General features: G+C 42.0%; 1 protein-coding gene and 1 long non-coding RNA gene across 7 annotated transcripts in view; one reads left to right on the top strand and one right to left on the bottom strand.

Annotated features, from left to right (window-relative positions):
- LOC139532402 (uncharacterized) overlaps nt 1–12,808 on the bottom strand; it is a 79,300-nt gene extending 66,492 nt beyond the window's left edge. Inside the window, exons 1-2 of the long non-coding RNA XR_011666561.1 lie at nt 12,409–12,808; nt 11,686–11,743 (exon numbers count right to left, since the gene is read on the bottom strand). This is a non-coding gene — a long non-coding RNA (uncharacterized lncRNA). The remainder of the gene's footprint in view (nt 1–11,685; nt 11,744–12,408) is intronic.
- Nucleotides 1–23,796, top strand: part of LOC139532366 (cytospin-B-like) — a 189,643-nt gene that overhangs the window by 68,116 nt on the left and 97,731 nt on the right. The window contains exon 1 of one of the 6 annotated variants that reach the window (XM_071329882.1): nt 14,759–15,155. The exons of the other annotated variants lie outside the window; for them this stretch is intronic. Within the exon in view, the coding sequence (XP_071185983.1) occupies nt 15,116–15,155 (40 nt within the window). The 5' untranslated portion in view covers nt 14,759–15,115. Of the gene's footprint in view, nt 1–14,758; nt 15,156–23,796 lie in introns of those variants that run through there. 6 annotated transcript variants of the gene reach the window in all.

Raw genomic sequence — 23,796 nt, 5'->3', positions numbered from 1 at the left:
AAGAATGATGTTTCCACCTCCGTACTTCACGGTTGGGATGGTGTTCTTGGGGTTGTACTCATCCTTCTTCTTCCTCCAAACACGGCGAGTGGAGTTTAGACCAAAAAGCTCTATTTTTGTCTCATCAGACCACATGACCTTCTCCCATTCCTCCTCTGGATCATCCAGATGGTCATTGGCAAACTTCAGACGGGCCTGGACATGCGCTGGCTTGAGCAGGGGGACCTTATGTGCGCTGCAGGATTTTAATCCATGACGGCGTAGTGTGTTACTAATGGTTTTCTTTGAGACTGTGGTCCCAGCTCTCTTCAGGTCATTGACCAGGTCCTGCCATGTAGTTCTGGGCTGATCCCTCACCTTCCTCATGATCATTGATGCCCCACGAGGTGAGATCTTGCATGGAGCCCCAGACCGAGGGTGATTGACCGTCATCTTGAACTTCTTCCATTTTCTAATAATTGCGCCAACAGTTGTTGCCTTCTCACCAAGCTGCTTGCCTATTGTCCTGTAGCACATCCCAGCCTTGTGCAGGTCTACAATTTTATCCCTGATGTCCTTACACAGCTCTCTGGTCTTGGCCATTGTGGAGAGGTTGGAGTCTGTTTGATTGAGTGTGTGGACAGGTGTCTTTTATACAGGTAACAAGTTCAAACAGGTGCAGTTAATACAGGTAATGAGTGGAGAACAGGAGGGCGTCTTAAAGAAAAACTAACAGGTCTGTGAGAGCCGGAATTCTTACTGGTTGGTAGGTGATCAAATACTTATGTCATGCAATAAAATGCTAATTAATTACTTAAAAATCATACAATGTGATATTCAGGATTTTTGTTTTAGATTCCGTCTCTCACAGTTTAAGTGTACCTATGATAAAAATGACAGACCTCTACATGCTTTGTAAGTAGGAAAACCTGCAAAATCGGCAGTGTATCAAATACTTGTTCTCCCCACTGTATATACACATTTGCAAACATTTCTAAAACCCAGTTTTGCTTTGTCGTTATGGGGTACTGGGTGAAGATTGTTTTTCCCTCCCTCATCAATCTCATCCATTTTAGAATAAGGCTGTCATGTAACAAAATGTGGAAATTGTCAAGGGGTCTGAATACTTTCCGAATGCATTGTACATACAGGTTTGAGACAGAGATAATGATGAATTCCATCAGGCTACACTCGCCTCATTGTCTGTGATATATTACATCCTGTGTTAAAAGTATTTTAATGGCTTTCCAAATACCTGGACATAAGACTAAGTACATTCCATGTTTCTGCAAGTGGAGTAATTCCACGTTAACAGAATGATGCTGAGACTTTTCACTTTTTGCGGAGATTTTTCACTTTAAAATGTGTGCCAAACAATAACCAATGATTGCCAAGTTAAACAAACCATACAACTCTATGCACAATAATTCCCACTGGAGATTTTACAAAAACACATTTACTTGAATAACAGTGCAGATGCAAAGTTTGCTAACAGAATTATGTCACAAACAGCACAAACGGTCATATGTTTGTGAGGAATGGCTTTATCCAGCAAACCTCTGGTTATCTTTACATTGACATGTCAGGCAAAGACAAATATTAGGCCTACAATTATGTATTGGATGGACATACAGTACCAGTCAAAAGTTGTACTATTTTCTACATTGTAGAATAATAGTGAAGATGTCAAATCTATGAAATTACACATATGGAATCATGTTGTATCCAAAAATGTGTTAAACAAATGAAAATATATTTTAGATTCTTCAAAGTAGCCACCTTTGCCTTGATGACCGCTTTGCATAGTCTTGGCATTCCCTTAACCAGCTTCACCTGGAATGCTTTTCCAACAGTCTTGAATAGTTCCCACATATACTGAGCACTTATTTCCTTCACTCTGCGGTCCAACTCTTCCCAAACCATTTTAATTGGGTTGAGGTCGGGTGATTGTGGAGGCCAGGTCATTGTCCTGTGGAAAAACAAATTATAGTTCCACTAAGTGCAAACCAGATGGGATGGCATATCGCTGCAGAATGCTGTGGTAGCCATGCTGGTTAAGTGTGCCTTGAATTCTAAATAAATCACTGGCAGTGTCACCAGCAAAGCACCCCCACACCATCACACCTCCTCCTCCATGCTTCACGGTGGAAACCACACATGCGGAGATCATCCGTTCATCTACTCTGCTTCTCACAAAGACACAGAGGTTGGAACCAAAAGTCTCAAATTTGAACTCATCAGAACAAAGGACAGATATCCACCGGTCTAATGTCGATTGCTTGTGTTTCTTGGCCCAAGCAAGTCTCTTCTTATTGGTGTCCTTTAGTAGTGGGATCTTTGCAGCAATTCAACCATGAGGACCTGATTCACGCAGTCTCCTATGAACAGTTGATGTTGAGATGTATCTGTACTTGAACCCTGTGAAGCATTTATTTGGGCTGCAATTTCTGAGGCTGGTAACGCTAATGAACTTTTCCTCTGCAGCAGAGGTAACTCTGGGTGTTCCTTTCCTGTGGCGGTCCTCATGGGAGCCAGTTTCATCATAGAGCTTGATAGTTTTTGCGACTGCACTTGAAGAAACTTTAAAAGTTCTTGAAATTTTTCGGATTGACTGACTTTCATGTCTTAATGTAATGATGGACTGTTGTTTCTCTTTGCTTATTTGAGCTGTTCTTGCCATAATATGGACTTGGTCTTTTACCAAATAGGGCTTGGTCTTTTACTATCTTCTGTATACCACCCCTACCTTGTCATCACACAACTGAAATTCCACAAATGTAACTTTTAATTGAAATGTATTCCATGAGTGTGCAAAGCTGTCATCAAGGCAAATGGTGGCTACTTTGAAGAATCTCACATAAAATATATTTTGATTTGTTGAACACTTTTTGGGTTATTACATGATTCCATACTGTATGTATTATTTCAAAGTGTTGATGTCTTCACTATTATTCTACAATGTGTAAAAAAAATCAAGAAAAACCTTTTGAATGAGTAGGTGTGTCCAAACTTTTGACTGGTTCTGTAGATTTTTGTATAGTAACCATATTGTTCATAGCGTATCCCTTGTAAAATCCCTCTGTGGTAGCAGACTAGCAGTGTTTGTTTATTCAAGGCCCATCCACACAGTGTTTGGGGGTTGTGTTTTTGGTAGATTGCTAATTCACATCTCTCTTTAGGACTGTTGATTAGAGGCTTAACAAATTGATTTTTAGTTTGACAAAGGGCTCCTGGGAGCTGAGTGAGACTGTGAAACCAGGCACCAAGTGTGGTGCAGAATACCTTTCTCAAGCTCTCACACAATTAAACCCAGATTGGCTTTAAATGTATCAAGAGGCTTTAATGAAAGAAGTTTGTTTTTCAAGGTTTTCACACTGCAGGACACAAATTAGATTATTATACTTTGTGCCTGCATAATGATTTCATCAGGCAACTTCCTAAATAATTCCTTACTCTTCAGCCATGTTATCTACCGGATTTTGTAAAAAAAAAAAAAAAAAAACTTTAAAAAAAACACACGCATCTTAAGGAGGGCACAGAGTCCACTTAGCCTTGTTTGGTTTTTTTTAACCTTTATTTAACTAGGCAAGTCAGTTAAGAACAAGTTCTTATTTTCAATGACGGCTTAGGAACAGTGGGTTAACTGCCTTGTTCAGGGGCAGAAGGACATATTTTTACCTTGTCAGCTCAGGGATTTGATCTTGCAACCTTTCGGTTACTAGTCCAACGCTCTAACCACTAGGGTACTTGCCGCCCCTTGTGTTAAGTGATTGCAAGCTGTGCCAATTTATTCCCTCAGCCAAAGATGTTGAAGTCAAAATAAGCTAAGTTGGCCTTTATATTCTATCAAAATCATAAAAGAGACAGATGGATATTTCTCCACAGGGATTTCATGTTTGAATTGTTCTATCTGCCTCCTCCACACAAGTGAGTGCAGGTAGCCTAGATGTTAGAGTGGTGGGCCAGTAACCAAAAGGTTGCTGGATTGAATCCTCAAGTTGACAAGGTAAAAATCTGTTGTTCTGCGCCCGGGGAACCCACTGTTCTCTGTAGATGTCGATTAAGGCAGCCCCCAGCACCCGATTGATTCAGAGGGGTTGGGTTAAATGCGGGAGACACATTTCAGGTTTTATTTTTTATATTTCTTCACCTTAATTTAACCAGGTAGGCCAGTTGAGAACAAGTTCTCATTTACAACTGCGACCTGGCCAAAATAAAGCAAAGCAGTGCGACAAAAACAACAACACAGAGTTACAAACGTACAGTCAATAACACAATAGAAAACTCTATGTACAGTGTGTGCAGATGTAGTAAGATTAGGGAGGTAAGGCAATAAATGGGCCATAGTGGTGAAATAATTACGATTTAGCATTAACACTGGAGTGATTGATGTGCAGATGATGATGTGCAAGTAGAGATACTAGGGTTCAAAAGAGCAAAAAATATATATAACAATTTGGGGGTGAGGTAGTTGGGTGGCCTATTTACAGATGGGCTGTGTACAGGTGCAGTGATCGGTAAGCTGCTCTAACAGCTGATGCTTAAAGTTAGTGAGGGAGATATAAGACTCCAGCTTCAGTGATTTTTGCAATTTGTTCCAGTCATTGGCAGCAGAGAACTGGAAGGAAAGGCAGCTAAAGGAAGTGTTGGCTTTGGAGATGACCAGTGAAATATATCTGCTGGAGCGTGTGCTACGGGTGGGTGTTGCTATGGTCACCAGTGAGCTGAGATAAGGCTGGGCTTTACCTAGCAAAGACTTATAGATGACCTGGAGCCAGTGGGTTTGGCGACGAATATGTAGCGAGGGCCAGCAAACGAGAGCATACAGGTCGCGGTGGTGGGTAGTATATGGGGCTTTGATAGACTACATCTAATTTGCTGAGTAGAGGGTTGGAGGCTATTTTGTAAATGACATCGCCGAAGTCAAGGATCGGTAGTATAGTCAGTTTTACGAGGCTACAGTTGTAGTCGGAAGTTTACATACTCCTTAGCCAAATACATTTAAACTCAGTTTTTCACAATTCTTGACATTTAATCCTAGTAAAAAGTCCCTGTTTTAGGTCAGTTAGGATCACCACTTTATTTTAAGAATGTGAAATATCAGAATAATAGTTGAGAGAATGATTTATTTCAGCTTTTATTTCTTTCATCACATTCCCAGTGGATCAGAAGTTTACATACACTCAATTAGTATTTGGTAGCATTGCCTTTAAATTGTTTAATTTGGGACAAACATTTCAGGTAGCCTTCCAAAAGCTTCCCACAATAAATTGGGTGAATTTTGGCCCATTCCTCCTGACAGAGCTGGTGTAACAGAGTCAGGTTTGTTGGCCTCCTTGCTCACACACACTTTTTCAGTTCTGCCCACAAATTTTCTATAGGATTGAGGTCAGGGCTTTGTGATGGCCACTCCAATACCTTGACTTTGTTTTCCTTAAGCCATTTTGCCACAACTTTGGAAGTATGCTTGGGGTCATTGTTCATTTGGAAGACCCATTTGCGACCAAGCTTTAACTTCCTGACTGATGTATCTAAGATTTATCGGTGGTGACAGTGTTTCCTAGCCTCAGTGCAGTGGGCAACTGGGATGAGGTCCTCTTATTCTCCATGGACTTTACAGTGTCCCAAAACTTTTTGGAATTAGTGCTACAGGATGCAAATTTCTGTTTGAAAAAGATAACCTTTTGCTTTCCTAACTGACTGTGTATATTGGTTCCTGACTTCCCTGAAAAGTTGCATATCGCGTGGACTATTCGGTGCTAATGCAGTACGCCTCAGGATGTTTTTGTACTGGTCAAGGGCAGTCAAGTCTGGAGTGAACCAAGGGTTATATCTGTTCTTAGTTCTACATTTTTTGAACGTGGCATGCTTATTTAAGATGGTGAGGAATGCACGTTTAAAGAACAACCAGGCATCCTCTACTGACGGAATGAGGTCAATATCCTTCCAGGATACCTGGGCCAGGTCAATTAGAAAGGCCTGCTCGCTGAAGTGTTTTAGGGAGCGTTTGACAGTGATGAGGGGTGGTCGTTTGACTGCGAACCCATTACGGACGCAGGCAATGAGGCAGTGATCGCTGAGATCATGGTTGAAGACAGCAGAGGTGTATTTAGAGGGCAAGTTGGTTAGGATGATATCTATGAGGGTGCCCATGTTTACGGATTTAGGGTTGTACTTGGTAGGTTCCTTGAGAACTGCCCTTTGGCAGTTCTATCTTGACTGAAAATGTTCCTAAGCCAGGATTCATAGACGGCTAGGATATCAGGGTTGGCGGAGTGTGCTAAAGCAGTGAATAAAACAAACTTAGGGAGGCTTCTGATGTTAACATACATGAAACCAAGGCTTTTACAGTTACAGAAGTCAACAAATTAGAGCGCCTGGAGAATAGGTGTAGTACTGGGGGCTACGGGGACTGGGTTAACCTCTACATCACCAGAGGAGCAGAGGAGGAGTAGGATAAGGGTACGGCTAAAGGCTATAAGAACTGGTCGTCTTATGCGTTGGGAACAGAGAATAAAAGGAGCAGATTTCTTAGCGTGGTAGAATAGATTCAGGGCATAACACGCAGGCAATGGTATGGTAGGATGTGAGTACAGTGGAGATAAACCTAGGCATTGAGTGACGATGAGAGAGGTTGCATCTCTGGAGGCACCAGTTAAGTCAGGTGAGGTCTCCGCTTGTATGGGGGGTGGGACAAAAGAGCTATCTACGGCATGTTGAGCGGGACTGGCAGCTCTGCAGTGAAATAAAACAATAAGAACTAACCAGTTGAAGGCATTCAGTTGTACAACTGACTAAGTATCCCCCTGTCCCCTGTTGAAATAGATGAACATGACTGACAGTGGACTGTAGAGCTGCTGCTGATCAGCCAGTGTAAAATCCCATTCGGCATGATCATGTAATGGAAGTGTGTTAGTCTAGTCAACAACGCATACATACTGGGTTGACTGTTGAGACCTATATAATGGTTAAGATATAATGATGGTTTTTGAAAGGTCTGAGATGAGATATCAGGCATGTTTGAATAAAGGTTGGGCTTGTGGTCCGAGGTCTTTAAATTATATTTAAACATCTTTGTGTTGTGAGATGATATTCTGAGTGAAATGTCTGTGGCTTATCTTAATGTATTGATGCTGATAGCCGGGGCAATGCTTTACTTCAGAGTGTAGTGAAATGTGCTGTAGCTTTTGACATTTGTACGATTTGTACCATGCTGTCAGTCATGATTAAAGATGGTTCTGCTCTATTGATTTATGTCTACTTATTATTTACTTGGTGTACTTGATCCTCTCACCACCTTGCTCTGTGGTAAGTATTTTGTACCAAAGCCTGTTTTTATTGCTGGATTATGTAACTGTCAATATGGCTTCATCCTCCAGTATGTCAAGAGGCTTGTCTCATGTCAGTTGTCAGCATTGTTGTGTTAGAACTGTAAACTCTAATCAGCTCCTCTTCATCAGCTCCTCTTCATTATTTCATTGTGTTACTTTTTATTTTATTTTTTACTTTCGTTTATTTAGTAAATATTTTCTTAACTCAATTTCTTGAACTGCATTGTTGGTTAATGGCTTGCAAGTAGATATTTCACAGTAAGGTCTACTACACCTGTTGTATTCGGTGCATGTGACAAATACAATTTGATTTGAAAGGGCTTGTCACAGTGATGATAGGCAATCTGGACTAACAGGGCTTTGATGGATGGATTTCATTACCTTAGCATTGTTCAGACTGGTCAGACATTACACAATTCAAAATCTGCTTTAATTCGTGATGTTTGATGTTGGTTTGGGTGTTTCTTCCAAATAACATATTGAACATTTTATTCAAATGATTCACTTGTTCTAATATCTAGTCTGTGTTTGAGGATGTTGCAGCATCATTTCTCAAATGCCTCAGTTTAAAAGTAGGGAACGCATCAACACATACCTGTCCAAACTACACACACTGTTTCAACACCTTGATTTATTAGTTTGTGTCAGAACACCTAACATACATTACTATCACCTGACTAGCTAAGGCAGAATGTTAGGCTACATTCTTGTGAGGTGGTGATAAATAGAATTTCCATCATGTCCTTGAGGCAATTAAAAAATGTACTTGATGTCTCTGCTTATTTAGTAAATGTATGTCCTTTTGTTGCGATCATCAAGACAGTGTCCCCTAGAGACCGTGACTCCACTTTCTGGTGTCCCTCTGTCTGCTCCTGAGACCCAGCCAGAGCCTGTTTCAAATACCACAGCACTTATTAAAGGGCAAATCCGGCACTTTTAACATGTGTGTTGTTATGAAGTATTTAGTAGTCCTACACAGTTTTAGGGTAATTTTATGATTTCATGTCTATTGACTGTTTAGTGATGAGCAAAGTGATGATCCCTGAGATTACTAATAAAATGAATTATGAACAGTCGTTTTTTGCTATCGATATAGCATGTTTTCTATATATATATATATCTAATAACATCTGTAAATATTTTAAATAGACGCACAAAAACCTATAGAATGATATTTATAGTCCGCTGACTCCAATATTTTTATGTTGTTCAAGGCTCAAACTCCCATGATTCATTTGGCAAAACCACTCCCACCATCACTTTTCCAAGTTGCGGTTGCAGCCATTGTGCGCTTTCCAAATAGCCTATATTTTTTGTAGTGAATTACTTGTAAACTTCATACTTTTTTATTAGTTCTAATAGGCCTACGGTGTTGTTGGATGGATGGTTGCTTGGGCAGTTGCTTAGGCTGTATTTAGATTTTTGAAGACTTTATTTCAGATGCAGCTAGCATTGCTATGTTACCATCAAAGATATTGCAGGCTTCAATCATGATAAACTAGGGTTCCGTAGTGATTTGCCTGTAAATTTCATAATGAATGTTGTTCTTACAGGCCTAGCGTTACATGTTGTTTGGACTGTATTTTAAGACAGTCGCTAACAAGTTTGCTGTTGTTGCAAATACTATTATTTCAGATATAGCAGTTGAGCTAGATAGCATGCTAGCTAACCAGCATCATACAAGTCATTTATGGTTAACACCTTTTTTTTAAAATGTTTAGTGTAATGCATTATTGGTGACAATGGCTAGGTTTCCATCCAATTGGCGACAGATTCTCATTCAAATGTTCATGCCTTTTCAACTCTACCAATAGTTTTGTCACAAACTGTAGCGTTATATGGTCTTGGCATGTGCGCTCAACCATTGCAAATGGGTAGGCTAGTCTACATGATGAGATTATTATGGATAATATTTTTATTTGTCAAACATCGATCATCATATCACCAGAATAAGACCCTGATATTTATAGGAAAGGTGCATCAAGATCACCATGCAGTTTCACCACCCTTTGAAGTTCATAATGTATTTATCCGTAGCCTTATAAACTGAATGGTTTCCTGAGTCGTAGTGGGAGGACCACACACCATATCATAGCGTGAACCAAAACTTCCTGTTTCCATCACAGCTGTCGTTTAGTTGCATAAACGTATGATTACAACCCAAAGTAATGTGAAATGAACTCATAATATAAGCTTCATGTTAACTTGCTAGCCAACTAAGCTAACTGCAGGCTAACATTATTATACCTCAGAGAGGTTTAATGGCAGAGCATTGCACCATGGGAGATGAAATGCACCCTGGGAATTGTAGTATACTGTAGACCAGGGAAATGAAAAGCTTAAATGCAGTATGACTTAAAATGCTAAAACATCAACGTGTATCATATCTTACAGTAGTGCATATATACTAACAGCACAATAACTGGTTATTAAGTGGTAGAGAGACGTCAGACAAGGGGCCACAGCCACGTCCAGATGACTTATTTAAGCACTTCATCAATATTTAAATGAAGCCTTCCTTCACAGTGAGAGTAGAGAATCCCTAGTGGAGCACCAGAAGGAGAGGAGATAAAGAGAAGCAGTTTTTACTCTATAAATAACACCTTTATCATCAGCCCTGATGGGGTGAAGTGGTGTGTACTAGTAGCTACTTCATGGATGGGTCCTTCCTTTACCGCATACCTGTTCTGATTTAGACACTGTGCTGTGCTCACATTGAATGGATGCAGTTTGAACTTTTAAGGTCTTGTGGTGTGTCACTGTTCAAAGGGACAGTTTTACTCAATCATTTTATAGCCTTTTCCAGTGTCAGTGTCTTGGCTTAAAGAGACACTAGATATTTGAAATTGTCTCTGTGGATCAATATCAGTTAAGCCAAAACAAATATCTCTGCTGTATTAATAGCACGAATACAAGTCCACAGCTGTAACTGGTGGCTTGACAGTGTTCATACTGACTGACTAAAGAGCAAAGAAGATCCCATTGTGATGTGTGATTCAGCCCAGACCCTCTGGGCCTGTCTGAAACACACTGTGTACCGGTCATTAGGAGGTCAGTATGAATCCTCAGAACCAACTAAGGTTATGAGGCCTTCACACCTGCTGCTTTGTTTACTGCACACTGTCCACTTCCATTTCATTAAGAACCCACTGAGAGATGTTTCACTTGCTGTAAACATCGACCACATACTGACTAGCTAGCATAGTTGGCTAGCTGTTGTAATTGGGCACCCACTCAACAACATATCTTTGTCTCGGTAATAGATTAATGAGTGCTGTTGTTATAGTTTCAAGTTTTGTTGTGTTTTGCTGTATCTATGAGGCGAAGGCCTATCAGGCGTGTCATATTTCTCCCTTCATGGTGTAGTTAAGCCCAGTCTGTCTCAGCCAGATGAATACTGCAGCCTCTGTCAGTGACTGATGGGGAACAGGCACCCACAGGTTTCTCACCATCTGTGTTGCCTCTCCAGAAGTATGATATTATAATATTATGTACTTCATTCATCAGCCCAGAAACCTCATCATTTAGACATTACCACAAGTCGTTGTGACTGATTTGAGAAACCTAATAAGGGGTTCTGGTCTGTCCTCATGCCTAGCAAGCGAGGCTTCCCTGAGTGTGTGATGAATGATGTGAGTTATCCCTCGGCCTGACTGACTGTCACAGTGAAGGATGGAGAGAAGGAGGAAGAGGACGAGACGAGGGGAGGAGAGGGTTGCAGAGCAGCTGGTTGTCTGTGAACGTGCCCAGACACCAGACTGGAGCTGCGTCTGAAATGGTTCTCTATTCCCTATATAGTGCACTATTTTGGATCAGGGCCCTGGTTAAAAAAAAGTAGCGCATTATATAGTAAATAGGGTGCCATTTCGGACACACTCTGGGACCCTGGGGGCCTGTGGAGAGGCCTGGAACATGTGGCCCTGAGGGGGCATTGTATGTCTTTGTTGCCCCACGGAGCCCACCTCAGACTGGGGCACAGTCACTCTCTCTATCCCCTTCTCATCACTGTCATATGAATTAATCAAACGTGCCTCAATACCACTGGGACTCCTCATTCCTCTCTAGCCTCCGTAAGCATTCTACCATGACAGACACACACACACTCACTCAGAACAGACTCAGAGCAGTGGTAATGATGCTGGTCATAAGAAATCACGACTCCACACCCACTCAATATATTCGGGTGGCGCTTTAAAGAGAAGGATTAACATGCAAACAGTCTATTTATGCAAAATATTTAGATATTTCTCATCTGACATAAGGTTTGTACACAAATACACCTGCTGTTGGTCTGTTTACTGAAGTACATACAGCATGCATCCATGTCATGAGAAGACTGTGTCCCAAGCAACCCCCAAAGACTGTGTTGGTTTACCTGGTGTGGTTCTGCAGTGATGGACTCAGACAGAAGGAGAAAGGATCATTGGAGAACACTGGAGAAGGAGAAGGAAGAGGCAACACAGCAGCATCTCTGAGTTTAAAAAGTCAATGCCCATAATTAGATTTTTCAAATGTTGCAGCAGATATCAGAGACTTGTAAAGAAAATAGAGAAAGGAACAATCACACACATAGTGACAGAGAGGGAGACACACTTAAAGATGGAAAGATAGAGAGAGGTTCCCTTCAAGCCGGGTCACTCAATAAGGGACCAATTCAACCAACCGGAGATGACACATCAGTTCACTCCCAACTTCATTTCTCCTACTGTGGCTTTTACCATCATTAATATTTCAGACACATACATTGTGAATGAGAATGAACCCACTGCCCCTCCCTCTCCTCACACAACCCTCCCTCCGTTTTCAGACACACCCCTCCTGCAGTGAGAATGGCGCCCCCCAGTAATGCAGAGTCCTGCTATGAAAACACTGCTAGTGTGTGTGTGCACATGCATGTGTGTGTGAGAGAGAGGGTGCATGCATGTGCGTGTGAGGATGTCTGTGTGTGCATGTATATGTGTGTTTAGAGTTTGCCAAAAGGGTTGGAACCAAAATTATTTTCCAGTCGTTCTGACCAGCAAAATAAAGTTCTAAACCAGTTCAATCGTTCCTTTTTTTTGCAGAGCGGCACCAGAATTCAAATATAAACATGTCTTACCTTTTTGTAGTTAATTAATCCAATGTGATAACTATAGTCTCCTTAACTAGCATTGAAAAGGTCTTCTCTGAATCACGCTGGTAATGTTAGTAGATTACTAGACCATGCTTTCGAGGGGGAGGGGCAGTTTGCCTACACATGCACACACCAGGGTTTCCATTAGCCGGAAGGGCTAATTGCTGGCTTTTGGGCGATAAAAAAAATTAAATGACGATAAGTAAAATCGTCCAGGAAAGGCATTCTATCATAGCCTACACCCCGAATTCACACTTCAGAACCATTCTCACACTCCTTGCGCGCACGTACGCCTGCTGCTGAGGAGAGAGCGAGAGAGAGAAGAACAAACACTTTTGTAGATACAACCCATATTTATGTTTATTTGTTTTCCCTTTTGTACTATAACTATTTGCACATCATTATAACACTGTACATAGCCATAATATAACATTTGAAATGTGTTTTTTGTTTATCTATTTCACTTACTTTGGCAATGTAAACATATGTTTCCCATGACACTTGTTATTATTGTAAGCCTATTTATGAAATCAAAACCAGTTCTTTAAATATGCTAATTAGGTTCCAACTGTAATGCTGTGTTTGCCTTAATATAATAGGCTGCTCATATTTTCCCTATAAACAATGGCTTCTTACTTTTGATATTAAACTTAACCTTTATTTATCTAGACAACACCGGCCAAACCCAGACGACGCTGGGCCAATTGTGCGCCACCCTGTGGGACTCTCAATCATGGCCGGTTGTGATACAGCCTGGATTCGAACCAAGGTGTCTGTAGTGACGCCTCTAGCACTAAGATGCAGTGCCTTAGTCCGATGCACCACTCTGGAGCCCATAAATTGCATGTCAGTGTCGTAGCATGCTTCTCCTTCGTATACACTACCGTTCAAAAGTTTGGGGTCACTTAGAAATGTCCTTGTTTTTGAGAGAAAAGCATTAAAATAACATAAAATTTATCAGAAATACAGTGTAGACATTGTTAATGTTGTATATGACTATTGTAGCTGGAAACGGCAGATTTTTTTATGGAATATCTACATCGTCGTACAGAGGACCATTATCAGCAACCATCACTCCTGTGTTCCAATGGCACGTTGTGTTAGCTAATCCAAGTTTATCATTTTAAAAGGCTAATTGATCATTACAAAACCCTTTTGCAATTATATTAGCACAGCTGAAAACTGTTGTCCTGATTAAACAAGCAATACAACTGGCCTTTAGACTAGTTGAGTATCTGGAGCATCAGCATTTGTGGATTAGATTACAGGCTCAAAATGGCCAGAAACAAATAACTTTCTTCTGAAACTCGTCAGTCTAATCTTGTTCTGAGAAATGAAGGCTATTCTTTGTGAGAAATTGCCAAGAAACTGAAGATCTCGTACAACGCTGTGTACTACTCCCTTCACAGAACAGCGCAAACTGGTTCTAAACAGAATAGAAAGAGCAGTGGGAGGCCCCGGTGCACAACTGAGCAAGAGGACAAGTACATTAGAGTGTCTAGTTTGAGAAACAGACGCCTCACAAGTCCTCAACTGGCAGCTTCATTAAACAGTACCCGCAAAACACCAGTCTCAACGTCAACAGTGAAGAGGCGACTGATGCATTTAGTGCTCTAATCTCTGACAACTGAACCGTGAGGTGGACAATTATTGTTTTAGGAAAGTACATTTAAAAAAATTAATTGCCGATAATGTTTTGCATATGCTACACATCGAAATTGTGTTTTGTAATTTGTTATAGGCTGTTTAAGGATATGTAAATGTGGTTCATTTGGCCAACATCCCTCGTTTATTGATGGCGCTGGCTGTGCCAGTTTGGATCTGAATGCATATGGATGTCCCGTATTAACCAGTTCCCATGCTTTTAAAATGAAGGTTCTGTTACGGAACTTTTCCTCAAATGTTCAATTCTGTTCCCTAAACCGGTTCCAACCCCTGGTTTGCCAGAGCTCCAGGTAGTTCGTGATCCTGCTCTCTGTTGGACAGTTCACATGAAAGGGAAGAGAAGAGAGAGCTCTGATGTCAGCCTCTGCCAACAAGACAAATCATCCTTTTCCTCCCCCTCTTTCCTTCCTCTCTTCCTCCTCCATCAGTCTCTCTCTTTCATCATACTGTACAGTGAGATTTACTTTGTGGAGGCACAATACACTGTGTTAAAAGCAGCAGTCATTTCTGCTCTATTGTGAGTGTAGAACAGCTCTGCAAGAGTCTGTGAGACTGAGGGGAGGAGGAGGAGGAGCAGAGAAGGAGGAGGAGGGCCGGTCTGTGTGTGTGTGTGTGTGTGTGTGTGTGTGTGTGTGGCCGTGGAAGCCACTCCCCCTCTGTGCTGATTCCAGCCGTCACTGGGCTAATGAAGCCCATACGGCTCTGCCTGCCAGCCAGTGTGTCACTGCAATGTCACCCATCTGAATGACACATACACACATACACGTACACACACTCAAGCAGCGGGACAGCCTGCCTCCACTCACTCTGCCTCAGGAAGAGCTGGAGAGAAGAGCGAGAGAGAGAAAGGAAGGAAGGAGGGAATATTATTTTTGTCCCCTGTATGTTTTTGTATCTCTACCGGTGTATCGGACTTAGACGTTGCTACTGTTAGATAGAGAGCTTCTCTGAGCAGAGCCGGCCTTCCCCGCTGCCAGGGTTCTTGGATTAGTCCGTCCCGGTGGGGAGAGCTGCCGACCGGACCAGCATGGGGAACCAGGCGGGAAGACTGGAGGAGTCCGAGTCAGGTCTGCTACCTTACCGTACCGTACTGTATCGTATGCCAGCTTAGCACTGTTTACTCACCACTCCAACAGCAATACTCATTCACTTCATCAGTCTATCTTTCTCCCCCTATCTAGTCTCTCCCCCACCACCCTGTCTCTCTGACTCTCTGATTTGGGGGGCAAACAAAGCCATGCGTTGCCAAATAACCTAGTTATGAATCTGATCTCAGGCCGTGTCAGTAAATCCCATTTAAAAGATTAATTGTCAGACATATGGAGCTGTACCTAGACTTAGTGCCAGTGGCCTGAAGCTTCATACGTGAGTGTACTTGATGGTTTGTACTGTAGGTTTACTCTGCCCTTCTTCTCTTGTTGCTCAAATGCTTCAAAGAAGGATATTAATTGACTAGTAGCGTGTTTGTTTGCATGTGTGTGTGCATGTCTTGTGTATGTTTGTGTATGTGTGAGTGGTTCACGGTGTCTGGACATGAAAAGTGCTGAGTGTGTTTTATCTTCCAGCAGCTTCCTTTCTGTCAGAGGCAGGGAATCAGCCAGAGGAGATGGTATCGCTGTCCCATGTTCTCTCTCTCTCACTCTCTCTCTCACTCTCTCTCTCTCTCCCCCTGTCCCTCTCCCTATTTCCCCCCCTAAGGATAGACTGCTTAACACATTTCCACTTCAAAGTCTCTTTTAACTTCATTCAGCAGCCTTTAACGTCACATTAGTCAGAGAAACCACTGGTATCTCTCTCTCACTCTCATCTCTATTTTCTCTCTCATCAACAAATGGCCCATTCAGGGTGTTTCCTACCTCTGTCCTATCCACGAACAGCATATCTGCATTATCAGCTCCCGTCTGTGGGCTCAGTGGCTCCAAGTGTAAAGTAACTGATACAGAGGTGTGTGTGTGCCATTCATCTTTGTGTGTGTTTGTAGGAGTGTGTGTGGGAGCACCTCCGTATGTAGCCGGATCTCTTTCCACCCCAGCCAAAGGGGTCTGTTCAGTGTTCTAGTGTGGGCAGCTAGTGAAGTCTCTCTGTTGCTGTAGCTAAGCAGGCAATAGAGAAAAGCCAGGCAGCCAGTGAGGCCACAGCCCACACTACACAGTGTAGCGGTTATCAGCTAGTGAGTGTTAAGTCGTGTCATTTCGGAGCGGTAGTGTGTGTGGTGTGAGATAGCACGGCAGGCTCTGATTCAGAAGGCTTCAGTAGGGAGCTGCTGCATGCCAGCAGGAGGGATTAGACTCTTGGTTCCTGTCACACAAATGTCTCTACTCGACTGCTCGCGAATAGGTCACTCAAAAGAGGGAGAGCATTTAGTTCACACACAGAGACTCTGTATCATTGTTCAGATATCATGGAGGGCTTAGGTGTTTACATAGTTTTTGGGGGGATTTAGCTTCTAGCCAAGGCATAATGAATTATTTGAACTTTTCATAACATTTCATAACATTTTGTTATTACTGTAGATCTAAATTGGTCCCATTTGGGGTGAAGAACACTTCAGACACGACTCGTCTGTACTGAACACACACTGAGGTGAGGTGTCCTAATGTCACCTTCTCAGGGTGACTTGTCCTCTAGAACAGCTGGAAATAAACCCATCATCCCCGTGGCGTGATCCAGCTATGCTGTCACTTCCTGCTGTCTGTCTGACACAGTGTGTTTGTGTAACTGCGCGTGTGTGTGTTCCAGTTCATATGAAGCTAAACATCTGTCATCTGTCAAGTATTTTGATTACATTCGGTTCACACACACACACACACACACACACACACACACACACACACACACACACACACACACACACACACACACACACACACACACACACACACACACACACACACACACACACACACACAGTCTGTTCAATCCCATAAAGCCCTGTATTATAATTTGATGAGCTCTACTATAATGTTAATCAATCATGCTATTGTTATTCTCATACCTCCACTGCCCCATCCAATCAAACAAGCCTCCATATAGTTAATGACAATTGATTATGAAATGGGCAGATTTTTCCTCATGTACTGTAGCCTAATCTCCTGATGTATAGAAGTCTGCAGAGGAGAGGATAAATTGATTCATGAGAGAGGGATTTGATCAAGGACACAGAGGATTTTAATCAATTTCTCATCAGGGCTGCTTCCTATACTGGTGTTTACTGACACCTAGGATAATGCAGTCCACATTAACACGATTGCTCCCAAATAAAGGCCTAGCAATAATCCTTATGATGTTTGCTCCTTGTGAGTCTATTCTAGGCCTGGTTAATGTAAAATCATTTTGTGACTTTGGTGTAAAAAGGGCATTATAAATACATTTAATTGATTGATTGTTTAGCCTCAATTTATCGGGTAGACTGTGAGAGCCTCTGTCTGGCCAGCTGTGGTATGTCTCAGATAGTATCTGGTAGAGTAGAATAACACAGCTGTTATGTGTAAGATACGGAAGCAGACGTCGGAAAAGGAGGGAGCTCTGATTAACACTGTCAGTGATTAACACTGTCTGTTATCTCTGAGTGGAAGGATGAGATGGTTTTAAGTCATCTGGCCAGTACAGTCTGCGATAGTAGCGATACTGCTGTTTGTTTCTAAACCACTACCAGTGTGATTCACTGTCTTGTTTTTGCATCTTGCATCTTGTCTGTATGCTGCACAAAATACTTTCCTTATTAGAAGATTAAAAAATAACCTTTTCTAAAATGATATAAGCACCACCCTTCTTCTGACTGGGTGAGTCAGTTGTCCAGCGCTCTATTACACACTGGAAGAGTGGCCCAGTGCCCACACTCAGCAGATACTGTGATGATGACCTTATCAGTTAAATATTATGGCTTAACAGAACAGTGGGCCTATTTTCAGATCCGATTCCATGCAGTCCAGAGCTGTCTGGAAGCAGAATAAAAAACACGGCCCGTGGCGACTGGCAAGATGTTTGTCCAGTGAGGTGAGAGGGGGAGTCAGAGAGAGAGCGGGGAGAGAGAAAGAGAGAGGGAGGGCGAGACAGAGGTACAGGGAGGGTTGGAGCATTTCTCATGCTCAAAAAAGGAAAGTGAGCTTTCACGGTCCTGTGGGATCCTCGCCCATGCAGCATAGCCGGGATGTTTGGAGGTAATGGTAGTGCAGGAAAAGCTGTCAAAATGTTGAGAAAGCAGAGAAGCGTTTGATAGTACCAGGGTGTTTTTATGTGATACCAATGCAGTAATAACAGTGGTCACTGGAACAACATGACTGTTTGTAGTGTTTGCTCACTCTTGAGCATCAGCAGTGTCAGTGAAGGAGAGCGATAGGATAGGATAATCTACTACACACGGTGCTGGAGAGGCCCACAGGAAAAGATTCCTCAACCAAAACAACACTACATAACAAAGCTAATCAGACTTTTGTTTCTCAGGAATTGCAGTGTGTCTACAGAGAAAGTAAATTTTTCATCGTTCTGATAAATGTCTGTTTCTGACCTGACACTTTCACATTAGTAGATTTATCACATTTACTGTAGTATGATCTTCAGTCATAATACGGTGTGTGTTTAAGCATGCGTGTGTGTTGGTGGGGTGGTATGCAAGGCGTGTACACGTGCCTGTGTCTGTGCACCTGTGCCAGTTGAGGCAGGAAACAGAGAGAGTTTCTGCTGAGAGAGGGAGAGAAAGAGTGTAACGTAGAGTTCAGTTTATGCGAAGCGATTACCTGCAGATGGGCGGCAACGTGCTGGTGAGTTCTCAGGCGAGGACTATCTGTGTCTCCCCATCAGCAAATTTCACACACCACACCTCCCTGACAGCTGGGCTGCTTTCATACATGCAAGGCAATCAAGCCATTGTCTCTCACATTCCTCATGTCACTGCAAGGGATGCGTCTTATTATGACATTTAGCCTATTGTACTGTCTGTACTGTCTGACTCACCCAGACTATTATAGGCCTGCCCTTTTCACACTATCGTGTCGAACCCAACCGTACAATGCTGGCTTGTAGTAACCATAGCAACTTTGGTAGATGTGTAATCAGTCCAGCGCAGCACAAAAGAGTCAGAGTGATCCACACTGAGATCCCAACACATCTCCCAGTACTTTCATTCCCAGCATTTCTTCTTTAGAACGTTCAAGATAAGCCTCTCGTACATAGATAAGACGCTCTGTCATGTTGACATCGATAACTGTCTGTGAGAAACAGGACGTTCCTCTTGACATCGAGATTGCTCTGCTGCTGAATCGTAGTGATATTGTCTAGATCCGTTGCACCTGGCAAATACTCTTCAAGAGTTAGCTGGGCAGAGTCAGACCATGACACGATGAGCATTAGCAAAACACACCAAAGAATGTGCAAAGAAAGACAAGGAATCTGCAGCATCAGCTCTATTTTGTTGCATAGAGATTCTTATTGGAGACAGACCAACATCAGGATTCAGGAAACAGACCAAGAAGAGGAGTCTCAGTGAGTTGCTGTACCCAGAGTACAGTAGCTAGAACCAGGTTAAAATACTATTCAAAATAATTTAAATATTTGATATGTGTTTGATTGACCCTCTAGTTTAATGGACCAATAAAACGGGAAAAGAGATACTTAGTCAGTTGCACAACTGAATGCAATCAACCGGAATGTTTCTTCCTCATTTAACCCAACCCCTCTGAATCAGAGATGTGCGGGGTTTGCTTTAATCGACATCATCGGCGACCGGGGAGCAGTTGTTGTTGACGGTTAACTGCCTTGATCAAGGGCAGAACGGCAGATTTTTCTACCTTGTTGGCTCGAGGATTCGAACCAGCGACCTTTCGGTTACTGGCCCAACACTCTTAACCGCTAGGCTGCAAACCCCACCCATCTGGCAAAAATAGTTTTTACAAATATAAAACTATAAAACAGAAATAAAGATTTTAAATATTATTTTAACCCAGGTCTGGAAGTAGCACTAATGAGGCTTTCCTGGTTCCCACCCAGTGGAGGCTCCTCAGAGGAGGAAGGGGAGGACCATCCTCCTCAGTGAATTTCATAAAAAATGACAATTGTAAAACATTTAAAAAGTTAGTCTTTTTAGATAAAACTATACTAAATATAATCACGTCACCAAATAATTGATTAAAACACACTATTTTGCAAAAAAGGTCTACAGTAGACTCAACAGCACCCTGTAGGGTAGCAACATGGCGTAGCCGGAGGACAGCTAGCTTCCGTCCTCCTCTGGGTACATTGACTTCGATACAAATCCTAGGAGGCTCATGGTCCTCACCCCCTTCCATAGACTTACACAGTAATTATGACAAATTCCGAAGGACGTCTTCCAGCCTATCAGAGCTCTTTCAGCATGAACTTACATGTTTTCCACCCAATCAAGGATCAGAGAATTATCTAGTACTGAAAGCATAAGCTACAGCTAGCACTGTATAACATGTGGTGAGTAGTTGACTCAGAGAGAAAGACAATAGTTGAACAGTTTTTAATAAATGTATTTCTTCCAAAATGAAGGAGAAGCAAGAGAGAAATAGAGATTATCATTTTTTTTCAGTTTCACTTACTTAGCTAGCAAATGCACCTAGCTAGTTTAGCCTACTGAAACACCCTGCTCAAACAGAGGGATGCTATGTTAGCTAGCTGGCTATGACTTCCCAACACAACACTGGAACTCTTCCAAGTCAAGGTAAGCTTTTTGTATTACTAATTTCTTGCCACGGGAGCCCGCCGGTGTAACTGCTTACTGACTGTACATTGTAACGTTACTGCATGATTGTAGCGGGCTTACTAACGCGTTAGTTCTATTAGCTATGTTACTTTACCTAATATGGTGACAACGATGTAGGCTGTGTGTAGCGGTTTGGCTTGGAAAGGATTTTTCGCCTGGTCAAATACAGCTGATGTGTTGTGCATTGAAGTCCACACGCGAAGGGAAGAGGTGAGAGGAGGAGAGCGCATAGATGCGACAAGGAATACAAAGTGGCTGCTATGAAAGTTAACTGTGTTTACGGGTGCTCAGGGGTGTATTCATTCCGCCGATTCTGTTGAAAAACATTTCTTAAACGGAAGCAAATGGAATTAAACGGGGATAAACATACTTGAATTTGTGCTATAGAAACTCTTGTTTGCAACTGTTGGACTAATGATTACACCCTATATCAGCTATATGCAGGCTAGAGTGTGTAAGGCGGTATTAAATGTCACTGTCTTTCCATGTGTCACTGTCTGTGACCTCAAATTTGTCTCTCGACCTGTGTGCACCTACATTGTAAACTTTAATTCATAGGCTTGGTTGTAGAAACCTTATGATGGATATAGGGAAACATTTTGTATAATGTAGTATCCTAAACCTAATCGCTGTTACATTGAACTGGGTGAATGGAATATGAATGAGATTCAACCAATATGCTGTAATAGAAATAAGGCCATGATCATGAAAAATAAAATGTGTCCTCCCTCATCTTAAACGGCACTGACCACCACTGTTTCCACCACAGCAGTTAGGAGCCAGTACTGTACTGTAAACAAAGGGCTGTTCTGTGTTTGCAAAGCAAGGTGTGTCCTGTTTAAATGTCCTGTTTGTGTGTGGTGAAACATGGGCCCATACCCAGTACACACTACACAGACATTAAAGCACTTATTGCAGAATGGCAGTTGGCAATCTTTATCTGTGAATAATTTTTAGAAGCATGGTCAGAATTTAGACATCAGAGTTACCGACTGCACTGTCTGCATGTAGCCTACACTCATTGACCCTCAAAGACAGATTTAGTTGGTTTTGCCATGTAAGCAGCATCCCAGTCTTTACAACAGTTTTTGTGTGTGAGGCATTTCAAACCAAACATCTCCTCAGAAGTTTGTGTATCTCTCAATGTCTAGTTATGGATTTCCTTCAGCTAGACTGTGAAGGATAATCCAATCCTTTCCTGTTTGTTCTCTCCATGGCTGTCTGCTCTGTCATCTCCAGCCACAGACCATATTTGTTTGTAGTCTCCCGGGACTGTTTTCATGAGTAGCTGGCCAGCGCATGCAATAGTTGGTCCTGGGTTGTGGGTTCCGAGATTAATTTGTTTGCGATGTCCTCCTCAGCTGAGCCCAGCAGCCGTCAGCAGACCAGCCTGGTCACACCATCACAATCAGTTTTACTTTTCACAGTAAGCACACAGAAATGTCTCCTACTTGATTAAGTTGTTTGTCTCGTGGTAAACATTTCATTTCAGACACTGTCTGTTTGTGGCATATGGCGATATCCTTACTATTACTAGAAAATATAATTTGTTTGCCTTTTGGTTACTATGGAAAAGGGTGGGGAACGGAGGTGTCTTTTTCTCAATAATACCTTCTAAATCCTGCTTGTGGAAATCTCTCTCCCATTCTCAGATTAATCCTAAACCCACACATATAATACATTTCATCCTCTACAGGGATTGTTCCAGGAAAAATAATCTCAAATACTTAATCTTATCCTAAATCATGTAGGATGTGTATTTGGATCATGAGAGAAATGTAAAAGTCATGGAGAAAAGTTTATATTAGAAAATAGAAATAAAGAAAGGCTGATGTGTTGGATGTTGTACTCAGATATACTGAATGATAAAAAACATATCAAAATAATTCTAAACAAAGTTTTCAGAGCCTGCAAATACCAAGATAAACATGACCAGCTTGAGCATCAAATTGAAAGGTTAAGATGTTTTGATTTGTCGATTGATGTTGAACCCGAACAAACCCATGACGAGTTGTCCTCTGGCTGTATCTTGGCTAATCAAGTGTTTCATTTATAAATGGTCATCTGATGTCAACCCCTTTGTTTTAGCAGATAGACGTTTTAGCTGTCGCTGTCTCCCTTTACCCTTTCTGGAGAAAATAACAAAATCTTTCAATCTCATGCGATGTGCTCATGTCTGTATCAAATTGATGCCTTTTGTAGAGAATGTACCTCAAAGCAGAGTTCCTCAGTAAAGGGGATGCTGTGGCTATATAATTAGCATGCACATTAGTTCAGTTTATACCCTCAAAAGGAACATCCTTCCTTCAGAATTGAATATAAATGTGTCTACTGTGGCTTGCCAACTCCCCAAGCAAAGCACATCATGCATTTTGTCTCAAAGTGCTATTTCCATGGCATTTCAACAGCTACAGTCCCTTCAGAAAGTATTCACACCTGTCACGTGTGCTCCCTCTCCGGCCTCTAGGTCACCTGGCTGCTCGTTATGGTGCACACCTGTCACCATGGTTACGCGCATAGTGATACTCACCTGGACTCCATCACCTCCTTGATTATCCTTATATACAGTGGGGCAAAAAAGTATTTAGTCAGCCACCAATTGTGCAAGTTCTCCCACTTAAAAAGATGAGAGAGGCCTGTAATTTTCATCATAGGTACACTTCAACTATGACAGACAAAATGAGGAAAAAAAATCCAGAAAATCACATTGTAGGATTTTTTATGAATTTATTTGCAAATGATGGTGGAAAATAAGTATTTGGTCACCTACAAACAAGCAAGATTTCTGGCTCTCACAGACCTGTAACTTCTTCTTTAAGAGGCTCCTCTGTCCTCCACTCGTTACCTGTATTAATGGCACCTGTTTGAACTTGTTATCAGTATAAAAGACACCTGTCCACAACCTCAAACAGTCACACTCCAAACTCCACTATGGCCAAGACCAAAGAGCTGTCAAAGGACACCAGAAACAAAATTGTAGACCT

The sequence above is a fragment of the Salvelinus alpinus genome, chromosome 1 (genome assembly GCF_045679555.1).
Source record: "Salvelinus alpinus chromosome 1, SLU_Salpinus.1, whole genome shotgun sequence".
In the NCBI taxonomy this organism is placed as follows: domain Eukaryota; kingdom Metazoa; phylum Chordata; class Actinopteri; order Salmoniformes; family Salmonidae; genus Salvelinus; species Salvelinus alpinus.
The sequence above is the reverse complement of the archived record's forward strand: the minus strand, read 5'-3'. Positions and strand labels throughout refer to the sequence as shown.